Source organism: Mytilus californianus, unplaced genomic scaffold, assembly GCF_021869535.1.
Source record: "Mytilus californianus isolate M0D057914Y unplaced genomic scaffold, xbMytCali1.0.p SCAF_1, whole genome shotgun sequence".
Classification (NCBI taxonomy): Eukaryota; Metazoa; Mollusca; class Bivalvia; order Mytilida; family Mytilidae; genus Mytilus; species Mytilus californianus.
In genome coordinates this window covers 48,403,836-48,420,852 of record NW_026262581.1, presented here as the reverse complement: position 1 = coordinate 48,420,852, position 17,017 = coordinate 48,403,836, and the positions used below count along the sequence as shown (strand labels likewise).

General features: G+C 32.4%; 1 protein-coding gene across 1 annotated transcript in view; it reads left to right on the top strand.

Annotated features, from left to right (window-relative positions):
* LOC127722138 (E3 ubiquitin-protein ligase rnf213-alpha-like) overlaps positions 1–17,017 on the top strand; it is a 115,453-nt gene that overhangs the window by 28,401 nt on the left and 70,035 nt on the right. The window contains exons 20-33 of the mRNA XM_052229015.1: positions 412–545; positions 1,636–1,857; positions 2,595–2,717; positions 3,473–3,593; positions 4,328–4,566; positions 5,303–5,385; positions 6,089–6,222; positions 10,813–10,905; positions 11,930–12,067; positions 13,305–13,450; positions 14,227–14,449; positions 14,938–15,108; positions 15,895–15,963; positions 16,794–16,844. Coding sequence (XP_052084975.1) covers positions 412–545; positions 1,636–1,857; positions 2,595–2,717; positions 3,473–3,593; positions 4,328–4,566; positions 5,303–5,385; positions 6,089–6,222; positions 10,813–10,905; positions 11,930–12,067; positions 13,305–13,450; positions 14,227–14,449; positions 14,938–15,108; positions 15,895–15,963; positions 16,794–16,844 — 1,947 coding nt within the window. The remainder of the gene's footprint in view (positions 1–411; positions 546–1,635; positions 1,858–2,594; positions 2,718–3,472; positions 3,594–4,327; positions 4,567–5,302; positions 5,386–6,088; positions 6,223–10,812; positions 10,906–11,929; positions 12,068–13,304; positions 13,451–14,226; positions 14,450–14,937; positions 15,109–15,894; positions 15,964–16,793; positions 16,845–17,017) is intronic.

Sequence of the window (17,017 nt, the reverse complement as noted above, 5' to 3'; positions counted from 1 at the left end):
ATTTATCTGCCCTGAAATTTTCAAATGAATCCGACAACCTGTTGTTGGGTTGCTGCCCCTGAGTTAGTAATTTTACAGAAATTTTGCCGTTTTATGTTATTATCTTAGATATTATTATAATATCTAATATCTAATACTATTAATTATGATTTTAACCTTATTTTACATGATTTCCAAAGCATCAGTAAATACAGGTGAGCGACACAGGCTCTTGAGAGCCTCTAGTTTAGTTTTTGTCAGCTATACCCCCTCCCACCATTGGACCATATTTTCTCACTTATTGTTAAAAAATTACCACTTTACTCCGTAGGCATTGGATTGGTGTGCAGTAATAGAAAAGGCTGGTTGCCTTGGGGTAAAAAAAAATGTGTCTAGTTAGGATGACATAAAAAAAATATGAATGTATTTTAGGATTTTGCTACCAGATCTCTACATATAAGTGAGGAGTCACCAATTGACATGTTGAAGCGTCAGTTACTGGATGATGAGGAGGATGAGGAAGACATTGAAGAGCTTTATGAAATGAGAAGGAAATGGGAATCAAGGCATGTATATTATTTGTTTGGAAAAAAGAAAAATAAATTTACTGAACTTCAAGGCATACTCAAAACAATTCTTGACGTAATATAGCCTTTTGTGCCGAGGAGGCATAAAGCAAACATCAATCAATCAGTCCTTCATTATTTCTTAAAAAACTAAAAAAGAAATTTCAACAGGATGCATAATTATGATTAATATTGTTTGGTTTGATAATATATTCTCAGTTTCGATTCAGTAGGATATGCTTTTTCACCGCTCTCTGACGTTAAATGTAATAACAAAAAAATAAAGCTTAATTTAGCAATTATTGTACTTAAATAACTTAATAGTCATACATGTCTGTGATATTGAAGTTGTATTATTTCATATATGATTTAGTTTATCTGATGATTAGGCTTTTTTATTGTTCAGACATTGTTTTCTTTTCTTAGAGAGATTGACAAAAATTGTATTGTTCATGCTTTGTATAATTTAGCATTATTAGAGAATAGCAAAGAAAGTTGATGTTGTAGTTTTTATAACTATGAAGACTGAAATAAAATCTCAAGTTAAAACCACATATTCTTTTTCCAAATTTTTTATTATTTTTATACCCCTGCTTTAAAAAAGGGGGGGTATACTGTTTTACCTCTGTCTGTCCTTCTGTCAGTCCGTCAGTCCCATGAATATTTTCGTCTCATTTTTCTCAGGAACTACTTGACAAGGATTTCTGAAATTTGGTTTCAGGGTTAATATAAGTAAGTTACACTGTGTGATGCATTTTCAGATTCATCACTCAACAACTTCCTGTTAACAGAACGCTTGTATTATTTCACACATGATAGCCAAGTTGAAAATTTTCGTCACATTTTTCTCAGGAACTACTTGACAAGGATTTCTGAAATTTGGTTTCAGGGTTTATATAAGTCAGCTATACCGTGTGATGCGTTTTCAGATTAATCACTCAACAACTTCCTGTTTACCATCAAATATTTGGGCTGGGGTATCATTTGTGAGCAGTAGCTCGCAGTTTCACTTGTTTAAGTTTTTTCCAAATTTTTTATTATTTTTTTTTAAGTTAATAGCAATCATAAGTTAAGTCACAATTTTTTTCAGTCCACATCCATACTTGTTCTTCAACCCAGATCACCATACCATGACATTTCTTGGGTTTAATATTGAGAAAGCAACTGGAAACCTTGTTGATGATCAAACTGGAGAAAGTTTGGAAGATCAAATTATGGATCCAACCTTAGACAACAGACAACCAACCCTGTATAATGGATTGAATTCACAACCTGGTGTCAATCTGTCAGAAAACTTTGATAAGCTAAACAGGTAAAAATATGAAAAAACAATGTACTTCACTACAGGATAATATCAGGGAGTGGAAAATCATGGCAAAAAATGGGACAGCATATTAACTTGGGGAAAAAATGAACTGTAATGTGGAAAAATTTTGCTAGTTTTGTTTTATAAAATCCCGAAACTGTCTCCTTGTTTAAATGTGTTCTTTATGAAAAATCAGAATAAGAGACAAAAGAAATATACTACACATTTTCCGTAAAAAATTGTGAAATTTAAACTCGGCAAACATAAACCACTTAAAAGTATGACTTAAACTGCTTGGTTTGATGCAGCATGAAGAAGTTGAAAATTTAATATTAGTAAAATTATGAAATGACAAGGTTCACTGATGCCCAAATTTGGCCATGAATTTCAACTTCATCTTAAAAAATGTAAAATTTTCTTCCTAAATGGATCTATTCTAAAAGCCTTGATGTGAAGTGAAACAAATCTTTTTTGATGTGCAAAAAAGAAGTTAGTTTGTATTAATAGTTATATCACAACTACTTCTATATAAAAATTGTAGTATTCTAAAAAAAAAAAAAGATTTAAAAAAAAGAGCCTACTTTAATCCTTCATGAACCTTCTCCTCCCTTATAAATTGTCAATTACCATAAAAATGTGCCATTTAAACCATATGCCAGTACCAATGCATTAACTTTTAGGTTGATGTTACCAGTATTTGATATAATTACTTTATCTGCACAATTGATTTTTACCCTTTACAGAGGTGAAAAGATAGAAAAGTTGTGTCAAGTGATGGGAATAGAGTACCCGCATGATCCAGATGAAACATATGAACTAACCACAGACAATGTTAAAAAGATTCTGGCCATCTACATGAGATTCAGGTAATTTTGCAAAAATGCTGTGGGAATATGCAGTGAAACAATTTTGTACTTTCTTGTGAACACAAGGAATACTGTCGATTCATTTGTTTTCGTGGGTACCAATTTCTTGGATTGAGGAAAATTTGTATTTTCATGGATATTTGATTTCATGATCTTGCCTTAGTCTATACTCCTATAGAGAATTTGTAATTTGTTGAACTTTTAAATTAGTGGTTCCACTGTACCCACGAATTCCGCAAAAACTGGTATTATAATGAATGCACAATAGCACAGTAAATTGCAACAGCTTAATTGACAACACACAACAAAGTTGGTATAATGTTATCAACAGAAAATATATAAAAAAGGAGGGCTGAGATCTATAAAAAAAAATCAAACCATGCCACATGTTTCTCAACGAGAATGAAGAAAAAAAATGCCTATAGCTAGTAAAACTCTGGTAATTTCAAACTGTATGTTATTATTTGCATTATTTTCATGGATAAATTTCAGTAAAGTACTGCTAAATTTATTCATCACATTGAATTTTAAGGACCTTTAGCTAAAAAAAAAACACATGCAGCAATTTGGAGTAAAAGACTGCGGACAATACAAAACAAAATTCTGTTGCATATGTTTAAATTACACACAAGGTAGGATAGAAGAATATTTACATTTTACAATTTCAGGGGCCAGATAATTGCAATTATGTTAAACATGTATAATTATAACTCCCAGTTTTATCCATTTTACATTGGTTAACAATTATATTTCAGATGTGATATACCAGTGGTTATCATGGGAGAAACAGGATGTGGAAAAACCAGGCTGATAAAATTTATGTGTTCTCTACAACACTTGCCTGATGAACCTGTGGAGAATATGATTATCATGAAGGTATTTATTTTAGAATTCATACATATTGTAAGTGTGCATTCGGTTTTACCAAACTGACACTACAGAAGAACAAAATAAAGACATTTCTAAAAATGCTTTCTTCCCATGAGCTATATTTTCCTGAAATTTGGTATCATTTTAGTTTCTTGTTAGCATGCTCTTCACTGTGATGGTTTTCACATTAATGGCTCATCAACTTCTCGTTTAAAGATTACTATATATCAATCAACTTTTTGTCTTCTGAATACTTATATCTTTTAACATATTATCGCTTTGTATGATTATTTTCTTTATATACTTTTGTCCAGAAATACAAGTCAAAGTCTTCAAAACTTGCTATCTAGCTTTCACATCATTCACATCCCTAACTCATCAATTTTCTATATTACCGAAAACGTATTGCATTGGTATCATTAATGGGCAACAGCAGGCAGTTTTACTTGTTCAATTGAATTTCCAGTAGTGTAAATTCTAAATATCTTGCTCAAATGTGCTGAAACATGTTGACATATATAATCTTGCAGTTTTGTCTTTTTATATCTGTCTATCAAGGTAAAATAAAATTTTTATATGTACAAGGAAAACAGACAGATTAAACTTTATTAACATTACTATACTATTAGTATTTTTTAAATAAATTTGAAAAAAAAAATTGATAGATGTAAAATATAAACTGTTTCAAAATAAATCTCTAAGATTAGCCAAAAATGATTGCATTCAAAGTGTATTTCCAGGTACATGGAGGAACAACAACAAAAGATATTATAAAGAAAGTGAGGAAGGCAGAAGAAGTCGCGATGGAAAATGCAGAGGATCATCCCAATATGTTTACTGTTCTGTTCTTTGATGAAGCCAACACTACTGAGGCTATCGGTGTCATCAAAGAGATCATGTGTGACAAGTCTCTTGGAGGAAATCCAATACAGATACATGAACGACTAAAAATTATTGCTGCTTGTAATCCTTACAGAAAGTAAGTAATCAGTGTCCAAAAAATCATTGCTGCTTGTAATCCTTACAAAAAGTAAGTAATCAGTGCACTTAAAATCATTGCTGCTTGTAATCCTTACAGAAAGTAAGTAATCGGTGCACTAAAAATCATTGCTGCTTGTAATCCTTACAGAAAGTAATCGGTGCACTAAAAATCATTGTTGCTTGTAATCTTTACAGAAAGTAAGTAATCGGTGCACTTCATTGCTGCTTGTAATCCTTACAGAAAGTAAGTAATCGGTGGACTAAAAATCATTGCTGCTTGTAATCCTTACAGAAAGTAAGTAATCGGTGCACTAAAAATCATTGCTCCTTGTAATCCTTACAGAAAGTAAGTAATCGGTGCACTAAAAATCATTGCTCCTTGTAATCCTTACAGAAAGTAAGTAATCGGTGCACTAAAAATCATTGCTGCTTGTAATCCTTACAGAAAGAAAGTAACTGATGCACTAAAATTCATTGCTGCTTGTAATCCTTACAGAAAGAAAGTAATCGGTGCAGTAAAATACATTGCTGCTTGTAATCCTTACAAAAAGTAAGTTATCGGTGCACTAAAAAATCATTGCTGCTTGTAATCCGTACAGAAAGAAGATAATCGATGAACTAAAATGCACTACGATTAACAGAATCTAATGTTTTACAAACCATACAATTATTAGTGTTGAATTTAAAACAGTATGCAAGGATGTCAACTAAGTAAGTTCATATATGTATTTCAGACACAAGGAAGAATTGATTAAAAAATTAGAACAAGCAGGACTTGGTTACCATGTCGATGCAGACAAAACAACTGATAGGTTAGGTAAGTTCATTCACTTTTAAAAATACAGTTATTTAACATTATGACTTCTAAGAAAATATTTATTAGCAGTCAATGATAGTAGGGAATGGGAGGCATTTTGTCTTCTGGTCCTGTCCTCAATGTGTCTGTCCATTAGCCAGCAAACTGAATTTACTGATTGATAACCAAAAATATGCAATGTTGGACAAAAGTTAGTAAATTTTCTAATTCAATTGGACCCATATTAGGAATTATCTTCAGTAACTTCAATTTCCAAATCCATTATGACTGACAAGTATGACCGTTTCTGAACTAATACATGAAACAATGAGTATTCAAATGACAACCACTCCCATAGAGCATGTTATACATATGTAACTACAATACCCGTCCCTTTTCACAAATGTGACCTACTGAATTAGACTATTTACCGGATTTGTAATAACATAAGCAACACGACGGGTGCCACATGTGGAGCAGGATCTGCTTACCCTTCCGGAGCACCTGAGATCACCCCCAGTTTTTGGTGGGGTTCATGTTGCTTAGTCTTTAGTTTTCTATGCTGTGTCATCTGTACTATTATTTGTCTGTTTGTCTTTTTATTTTTGGCCATGGCGTTGTCAGTTTGTTTTCGATCTATGAGTTTGACTGTCCCTCTGGTATCTTTCGTTCCTCTTTTATAAGTTGTCTGTTTTAATTTTTAAGTCATCTGATTTTACTTTAGGTCGTGTACCAATGAGACGATTAGTATACAGGGTACAGCCTCTACCACAGAGCATGCTACCATTAGTTTGGGATTTTGGACAATTGAATGCTAGAGTGGAAGAAATGTACATCAAACAGATGGTTCTAAGATATGTAAGAATATAAAAAGAATTTGTTAGGTTAAAAAAGTAAACATGTTGCTATCAGTTTAAATTAAATTCAGACACATGTTATTGAAGTTCACCATTCATCTCCTTTTATTCATACATATTTGGAAAATGCCATGATGGCCTTTGCATTTTTTTAAAGCAAAGCAACAGTTTTTCAGAGGTGTCAAGAGTTTACCTATCGTAATTTATGTAATTTTGTTCATGATTTAGACTTCAAGCTGTGTGTCACCACTAAAATATTTTTGAATAGATATGATAGGAAATACATAAATGGTACTATTTTAGTCATGTTTCAAGTTGCAGTAAATAAGCTATGCCACAGATCTTGATAAAATGTTGTGTATATCTTTGGCTTGTTGAACTCTAACTGAAAATCAAAATGATAAAGCATTTATTTCAATATACTTTCTGAAATATTTCAAAATAGATACACATAGAAAGCACATAAAATCAGCAAAAAAAGTTCTTAAATTTGTTTTAAAATAATGAAATCTCCAATTACCAAGCAAAAGATTTTTATCAAAAAATTATATATATTGTTGAAACATAAATTACGTTTTAATGACGTAAGTAATAATAGGTCACCAGCTTTGTTTTTTAAGGTATACATCATACAAAGGGGTGTTGTAGGTGAAAATCTACAAAATGTTGAATAAGCAATTACATCATCGTATTGTAAATGGTAAAATGTTGATTTTTTACTACCATCTAGGTTTGGTTACTACACCAAAATTGAAGTCAGTAACCCTGTGATTATTTTATATCCTTAAAACAGAAATGTATGAACAACATATCAATTTATGAAAAAATCTATGGATTGGTAATTGAAGATTTGATGATAAGACAAATTTAAGAAATTTTTTTTACAAATTTAATGTGCTCTCTAAACATAAGTGCATTCATTGACAGAGTCAAAAAGCGAGACATTGGTATGCTGTGTCCGGCGTCGGTGGCGACGGCGTCAACAATGTATTAGTTTGTGATTAGGTCTTGTTCATGGGGAACCACTAGTGGTAGGTCAATGATATTTGGTATGCAGTTGTATAAGCATTGGCATATCTCATTTCCATGGAGATTATTTGGCTCCGCCCCCTTAGTCATGGTCTATAGACTTTGAAAATTTTGCTAAGTTAACATGTATTAGTTTGTGATTAGGTCAGTTCAAGGGGAACCATTAGTGGTAGGCCAATGTTAATTGGTGTTCAGTTGTATAAGAATTAGCACATCTCATTTCCTTGAAGAATATTTTACCCCGCCCCCTCAGTCATGGTCTATTTACTTTGAAACTTTTGCTCACTTTACATGTATTAGTTTGTGATTAGGTCAGTTCAAGGGGAACCATTAGTGGTAGGCCAATGTTAATTGGTGTTCAGTTGTATAAGCATTAGCACATCTCATTTCCTTGGAGAATATTTGACCCCGCCCCCTCAGTCATGGTCTATTTACTTTGAAACTTTTGCTCACTTTACATGTATTAGTTTGTGTCAGATTAGATCAGTTTAATATGAACTGCTAATGTTAAGTCAATGATATTTGGTATGCAAATTTATTGGCATTTGCAAGTATCATTTCCATGGAGATTATATAGCCCCACCCCTGATCATGGTTCATTGACTTTGAAACTTTTACATAGTTTACAAGTTAATGTTTGTGTTTAGGTTTGTTTAAAGGGAACGACTTATAATAAGTCAATGGTATTTGGTATGCAGTTGTATTAGCATTGGCACATCTCATTCCATGGAGATTGTTTAGCCATGTACCTTCAGTCATGGTTCATCAACTTTGAATATTTGCATAAATTACATGTTAAAGTATTGCTATTTTAATTTCAACATTTGCATTATCAAAATTACAAAAAGGCGACACATATCTCTGTGATAACAGTTTATAAAATATTTCATTCAATAATATTTTCATTTACAGTTCAACAAGCCAAAGCTGTTTTGCCAAATTTACTAAAATCTATGACATAGCCCATTTACTGTTTGTTGACCTTAAGCCTCTACTTTTTTTTCCACAGCTGAAGGAGAAGATTTTTATGCCCCCGCCATTGCGGAGGGGGCAGTAAGTTTTACCCTTGTCCGTCTGTATGTACGTACGTACATCCCAAAATTGGTTTCTGTTTCATAATGCTTATTAAGTCTCCCAAACGAAGTTTGGGAAGACTTATTGTTTTTGCTCAGTTATTATTATTATTATTATTATTATTATTATTCTTCTTCTTCCTCCTCTTCCGCCGCTTTTAAATTTGAACTTGTCCGCACCCGTTCTCCAAAACCGCTTGTCAGATTAACTTAGGGTTTCACAATATGTTAGACTAACATGTCTAGTGGTGCAATCAGGGTTTTGTTTGTGCAATGGGGTTTATAAAGGGGTACTTTGAGGGGCAAAAAGAAAAGAGGGTTTTACTATAGAACCCTATGGGATTTTATTTTTTAAAATTTTCAAATGATTATAAATTGAAAATCGTTTGTGATAAACACAATCTTTTTAATTGAAAATGTTCTAAATGATAAAGCCCATTAAATGAAATACAGGGTTAGTCCCCAGGGGTCACCCCACCCCCTGCCATTTAAGAAAGTTCTAATACCTTGTAAGTGATCAAGATCCCCACCCCTAAACCATATATATTTTGGTTTGTCATGCTAAGATGGTTTGAATGATATACAGGGTTAGTCCCCAGGGGTCATCCCGACCCCCTGCCATTTTAGAAAGTTCTAATATCTTGTAAATGGTCAAGATCCCCACCCCTAAACCATATATATTCTGGTTTGTCATGATAAAGCACATCAAATGTAATACAGGGTTAGTCCCTAGGGGTCACCCCCACCCCATGCCATTTAAGAAAGTTCTAATATCTTCTAAGTGGTAAAGATCCCCACCCCTAAACCATATATATTCTGGTTTGTCATGCTAAGATGGTTTGAATGATATACAGGGTTAGTCCCCAGGGGTCATCCCGACCCCCTGCCATTTGAGAAAATTCTAATATCTTGTAAATGGTCGAGATCCCCACCCCTAAACCATATATATTCTGGTTTGTCATGATAAAGCACATCAAATGAAATACAGGGTGAGTCCCCAGGGGTCACCCCCACCCCCTGCCATTTAAGAAAGTTCTAATATCTTGTAAGTGGTCAAGATCCCCACCCCTTAACCATATTTATTCTGGTTTGTCATACTAAGATGGTTTGAATGATATACAGGGTTAGTCCCCAGGGGTCATCCCGACCCCCTGCCATTTGAGAAAGTTCTAGTATCTTGTAAATGGTTGAGATCCCCACCCCTAAACCATATATATTCCTATTTGTCATGTCTCGAACATTTGAATGACGTATACGGTCAGTCCCCAGGTTCCCCCCACCCCCAATGTTCTAATATCTTGTAAATGGTTGAGATCCCCACCCCTAAACCATATATATTCCTGTTCGTCATGTAACGAACATTTGAATGACGTTTAGGGTCAGTCCCCAGGGGTTCCCCCCACCCCCAATGTTTTAGTATCTTGTAAATGGTCGAGATCCCCACCCCTAAACCATATATATTCTGGTTTGTCATGCCAAGATGATTTGAATGATATACAGGGTTAGTCCCCAGGCATCACTAATGCATATAACTTTACTGGACCAAACCAATTTTCACTGGATGTTGCCCAATGTCAGGCGACCCTGGGAATTACGAATTATGGGAGCTTCGTTTGGGAGACTTTGTAACAGCATCCTGTTACAATCATTTCTTGTTACCACAAAACACAGATCAAGTTTGAATTTTGGTGGCATCACTTTTACCGTTCTAGAGTTATGTCCCTTTACAAATAGAAAAATTGCTGAATTTTTCGTTTCCGTTCTCTAACTTTAGTTTGCCTCAACCAAATGTTATGAAACTTATACACAATGATTATTACCACAAAACACAGATTAAGTTTGAATTTTGGTGGCGTCACTTTTAACATTCTAGAGTTATGCCCCTTTACAAATGGAAAAATTGCTGAATTTTTCGTTTCCGTTCTATAACTTTAGTTTGCCTCAACCAAATGTTTTAAAACTCATACACAATGCTTATTACTACAAAAAAAAACAGATCAAGTTGGAATTTTGGTGGTGTCAGTTTTACCGTTCTAGAGTTATGCCCCTTTACAAATGGAAAAATTGCTGAAATATTGGTTTCTGTTCTCTAACTTCAGTTTGCCTCAACCAAATGTTATGAAACTTATGCACAATGCTTATTATCACAAAACAGAGATCAAGTTCGAATTTTGGTGGTGTCACTTTTACCATTCTAGAGTTATGCCCCTTTAAAAATGGAAAAATTGCTGAATTTTTCGTTTCCGTTCTCTAACTTAAGTTTGCTTCAACTAAATGTTTTGAAACTCATAAACAATGCTTATTACCACAAAACTCTGATCAAGTACAAATTTGAGTATTGTCACTTTTACAGTTCTTGAGTTTTGTCCTTTTATAACTTTATATGATGTGCAAGCGGGGGCATCATCTGTGTCCCATGGACACATTCCCCATTTATTTTCTCTATATATAGCAAACATGAGTGTATATATGATATACTTTTATTTCAGGTTAATGATGGCAGACTACCACAGTTAACAGATTTAGCAGATGTCACAAGTAGAATTTTAAGTGAATGTCAAGATTTTATGAGAATGCAGGAGGTATTTCTATGGTTTAACATTAAGATCATTAGGCAAATTATTTTTTTTTTATTGTACCATGAGTTTTAACTTTTGGTAGCTGCCAAGATGTGTATGAGGTATTTATCTTTATATTATGTAATTATTTCAGTACTTTTTCTCTGTCAAATTTTAAGGTTTTAGAACTATTTTCCTTATGCTTGTTACAATTTAAAGGTTTTGGTTGGTTTGCTTGCTCAAGCATTGTAGTTGAGATTGACATCTGCAATCAATAGACAGGCGGTGCTTCAGCTTGTATACATTTTTTTTAAATACTTACTGATGTTCGCTCCTCTTGTTTTTGAATTTTTGCCAGATATTCGTAATCCTCTGGTTTCATCCATGCAGTTCCATTAGAAATTTTGCCCACTAACCCCTACTTTTTTTCATGATTTTTTTTACATATAGTTCAAAAAGCCATATTTGAAAATCTTATAAAATCCTTGTTATTTTTTCTTTGTTTTTGACCCAATGTTAAATGTATGAAAAGTCTAGAGAAAATCGTTTCCCGCCAAATTTTCAATGGCTATTATCTAGAAAACAAGGACACGGACCCTTCATTTTTTTCTGCTTTTTTAGTTCTTTCATTTATATACTATCAATTTATAACAGTCTTTTAAAAAGCTTGTTATTTTGAAACAGAGTAGCAAACATCCTTAAATGTTATTGGGTGTTAAGTATAATGTATACAAGCTGAAGCCCCGCCTATCTATTGATTGCAGATGTCAATCTTAAATACAATGCCTGAGCAAACATTTATACAAACAAAGCAAGCAAGACAACCAAACCTTTAAACTACAAGCATTAGGAAAATAGCTCTAATACTTCATTTCTTAATAAAGGACAGTTTTGGGCCATGTCAGCTGAAAAGAACATCAATTTTAGTTTGTTTAGAATATTTTATTGACTTGCTTACCTTGATGGTAATATGTTGATTTATTGAGCTTTCCTTTTTCTGTATTCAATAAATACTGGAATGTAACTTTATACATTTGTTTTCGTATAGGATGAATGTAGTTTTGTGAGTCTTAGAGACGTGGAGAGAGTTTTGGAAGTGATGACATGGTTCTACAGACAGACAGAAGAAGGAGGGATATTGTTTGATGAGGATGCTGATCATGATGAGGATTATGAGAAAATTGAGGTAAAATTTTATTATTTCCAAACCAAGTGGATAAATAGATTGTTGCCATTTAGTCACAAAACATTGCCATATTTTTTACCTCTGCAGATTATAAAGAATTTTGACACCATGCTTAGTTATGCATATCAAGGTTTCATGACAATCACATGGATTGTCTTGTAAAATGGCTGAAATATTTTGTGAGCTTAAAAACTATATTTGATAACAGATTGGAATTAATTTTACTGTTAGTAACAACATAGAATTGTACATAGAAATTTTTGATATAAAATTTTTTGAGTTGTCCAAATTCAGTTTAACTACCCTTTGTAAATGAGAATTGAAACAATGCATATTTCGCCTTACATTATTTAATGTTACATGATTTTTTAGGTCACCTGGCCCAAAGGGCCAAGTAAGCTTTTGTCATCAAATTGGCGTCTGTCATCCGTTGTCCGTCGTCATCCGTTAACTTTTACAAAAATCTTCTCCTCTGAAACTACTAGACCAAATTTAACCAAACTTGGCCAAAATCATCATTGGGGTATCTAGATTGTTTTGGATAGAGAAAATCTGACAGAGGAAAATTGTTCAGAATGTTGAGCTCTACCAATTATTAATATATGTCAAAACTGTCAGACAAGTTCTTATAGGAGTTATTGCCCTTAAATGGCAAATTTTACCATTTTTTTTTCAGTTTTGCCTATTATCTTGAAAACTAAAATAGATAGAGAGAAACTTTAAATTGCAAAAATGATCAGCAAGACTAGTTCTACAAATAAGAGTGCATAGTCTAAATTGTCAGTCGACTTCTTATTAGAGTTATTGCCCTTTGATGACGATTTTTACCAATTTTTTTGCGTTTTTGCCTTACATTTGTAAAATTATAATAAATAGATAGAAACTTAAATAAACAAATATGATTAGCAAGACTAGATCTATAATTAAAATAATGTGGAGAAAATCGTCCGACATCTCCTCACTGGAATTATTGCCCTTTAATGACGATTTTTTTACCCTCTGTTGTGTTTTGAGCAAAAACTAAGGAAGATAGAGAGAAACTAAACAAACTAAATGACCAGCAAAACAAGATCAACAAAACAGATTTTTGTCATGAATTCTCGTCTACAATGTAGGAGAGTGTCCTTTGATGAATATGCACATAGACCAAGTTGAGGGACACAGACTGTTTAGATCCTCTAGTTTATACATGTGTCTGTTCTTGTAAATTAAATGATATACTTTTCTTTTACTGTAGATAACCAGGGCTCTTATTTTAGCACTGGGTGTTTGCTACCAAGCTTGTTTACAAAAGAGACAGGATTTCAGAGATATGATAGCTGATTATTTTGAAGAACCTTATCAACTTTTAGATGACGACCAACTTGAAACAGAGCTAATAAGGTTTGTTTGAACAGTTTTTATACCCCAGCAATTAAGTAAATTAATTTCATGAAATTAGACTTCTCAATACTATTTTCATCTATATCAGAGTATTGTCTAGTTGAGTTTGGTAGAAAGACCAATTAGATGTCTGTAGTTTAGATTTTTTGTGTTTCACAGCCTTATACAATGTATGGACAGTAACCGTTTTATGCAGACTTAGTTTTTGGGAAATATTTTGTATCTGCAAACATAGTGAAAAATAAAGACACTTTAAAAATTCCATGTTAGTGAATTGATGTTTGATTCATAAGTTTATAATGGTGAACTACAGATCAATTTTGCATTTTTTTCATAAACATGTTGAAAGTAACAAATTTTGACCTGAAATGGTCATTTCACACCTAGTTTTTAGTCAAAATAGAATAGACCAAAACTTGCCAAAAAGATATTTTACACACATTATCATCTTTGCAAAATACATATTGTAGAAAATTATCTTTTTGTTCGATATTCATTTCTGACAATAAATGACAAGTTCTCAAAATTGTATTAATTTGGCATTTTTTTCTGCAGTTTGCACTAAATGTAATAGTTTAAAACCTTAATGGAAATATGCAAGACAAAATTCAAATGTGCAAATACTGATGTCTAACACACTTAAGTAGTATGCTATATGATTTATGTTACTAACTTATTATCAAATTCAAGGGGCCAGAAATACTGACCTTATTTTACCTTCTCCTTTTTGTTTAATTTTTTCCTCATCATTAATAAAATATATTTTTGTTCTTTAGATGCCAAGACAAGTTCTTAGATAGTGTGAAACTAGCAGACAATATAGCTAGGAACCAAGCTCTGAAAGAGAATGTGTTTATGATGATAGTCTGTATAGAGCTTAGAATTCCATTATTCTTAGTGGGAAAACCTGGTAGCTCTAAATCTTTGGCAAAGACAATTGTAGCAGACGCAATGCAGGGTGACACAGCTCGTAGTCAGTTGTTTAAAAAGTACAAACAGGTAGGTATCTTCTGTAAATTGTTTTCTGATGTATCATGTAACATGTTTATGTTTGAAGGTGAATAGTATTACATCAAAGATTTATATACAAAAGATGATCCATTTGCAACAGGCTTGATTTTAATATTTCTTTTTTTATTTCTGTATTTTTTAAACTTACCAAGTTTAAGGTGAAGTGTCTGTAAAAATCTACTCTAAAGTATTTATTGTAATTTTGCATATACGTTTTGCTGGTGAAAATACACAAAAATATTATCAAAAACAATTGGATTTTCTAATTTATTAGTGCACAGAATTAAAAAAAATTTACATATGAATCAAAATTGAAAAACTAATCAACTGGTGAAAAGAAAGACCTTTGAAAGAAAAAAAACCATGCTAGTTTCAAGCTATGTTCTGTACAAGTTTAGTGACTGCTCAAATAATTATTGTACAACAAACGAATGCCATATTCCAGTACACATTTTAAGAGTTGTGTTTTGTTCTAGGTCCAGATGGTATCCTTTCAATGTAGTCCTTTATCAACACCTGATGGTATCTTGGGAACATTTAGACAATGTGCTCAGTTCCAGAGAAAGAAAGATTTAGACAGATTTGTTTCTGTGGTAGTTTTGGATGAGATTGGATTAGCTGAAGATTCTCCCAGAATGCCTCTAAAGGTGATTTTATTTTATGGACAAATGTATTTTTGGCCCTGTGTCATGGATTTGCTTAAAGGTCTGAATGCACAAGACCTTAAGTCATATCGTTTTAAGAAATGTGCATAATTTTGTTTAGAATTGAAATTTAAAGTTTTCTACAATGTGATTTTGATAAATGATAATTAAGCTACCGAGAAAACACCACATACACCCAATTTGCAGAAGGTTTAAAAAAAAAAACCCACAAATTAAGCCCAACAGAAACCAAGATCTGCCTTTAACACCGGATATCTAAGAACATTTTGCAGCGGTTGTATGGTATGTGTATATTGAGAGTTTAACTAGTATAGTAACTTGTTTTAGTGCTGTTATGGCCTGAGAACACAGTTATTTAATAGTCATTTCTTTTGGACAATAAATTCAAATTAAAAAATTAAACCTGATTTTTACAGTGTAGTGTACTAATTATAGAAAAGTCTACCAGCTCCAACTCAAAATATGGACAGTTCTGTATTAAGGGGGTCTCTAATTCAGTCTGACAACTTCAGACATGCTGATTTTTTAACTGGACCAAATCACTACTTTACCTAAAAATTTGTAGCCTAAATTTCACATGTAATTTCATCCCCCTTCTTAATATATTAAGCATAAAAAATATAAAGAAATAAATATGGAAGGTGTATGAAAGTTATAAACTGTCCACACTAGGGATGGTATTTGTAGAAAACGAAAAGCAAAGGACAATAACTGTGTCCTCGGACCTTATATCTAATCTAATTTATGCTAGTTTTCGTTTGTTTTCAGACTCTGCATCCGTTGTTGGAAGATGGATGTTCTGGTGATGATGACCATGAAGAACCTGAATTGAAACAGGTACTTTATATAAAAACTGTACCTTGTATTAAAATTGAATATAAATACATGTACTCTTATTTAAGCTAATAGAGGTATTAATATTGAAACCAGAAAATTTTATCTAATTTTGCACGCAGAAAAGGTACCTTATTTTAAAACTGAAAGAAAATTTCTCAAATTGAAACATGGAAAAATTCCTCATTCATATTAGAATTAAAAAAACGGTTCTTAATATTAAAACTGAAAATGGTACATCTTATCCAACTGAAAAAAGTAAATAAATTTAAAGCTGAAAAAAGCTGAATCTTATTAAAACTGAATAAGTTTCCTCATATTTCAAAAAGGTACCTCAGCATCTCACACTAAATATGAAAAACTTACCTAATATTTAACTGAAAATGGCATCTCACATTAAATCTGAAAAACTTACCTCATATTTAACTGAAAACGGCATCTCACATTAAATCTGAAAAACTTACCTCATATTTAACTGAAAACGGCATCTCACATTAAATCTGAAAAACTTACCTCATATTTAATTGAAAATAGCATCTCATATTAGATCTGAAAAACGTACCTTTTTTTGAAATAAAATTGAAAAAAAGTACCTCATATTAAAACTGAAAGAGGTACCTCATATTTAACTGAAGACAGTACATTGTACATGTATTACAACTGAAAATGTATTTCTTATTAAATGGGTTGATGGAAAATAATTTTTAAAAATTGGGTAGAGACTGATAGGAAATTTAACACACATACTTATTTAAGAAATCTGATAAAAGACCTGATAAAAGAAGAAAAGTGCCAGCTATAATAATTTTACCAAACTTTTTTTGTTGTTACAGACAGAAGAATTGCAAGCAGACGAGGAACCCGAGGATCCCATATATAAAAAGGTAACTGATACAAGTGAAAATGTGAATAAATAGAGATTTGGTGGTTTACATTAATTAGACAGCAACTTCAAAACACACAAAAAAATCCAGATAATATACATTTTTCAGAAATAGACAAATGTCTATACAATTTATCAAGATTTGAATTCCCTGTGTCTAGAAATTTAACAGAG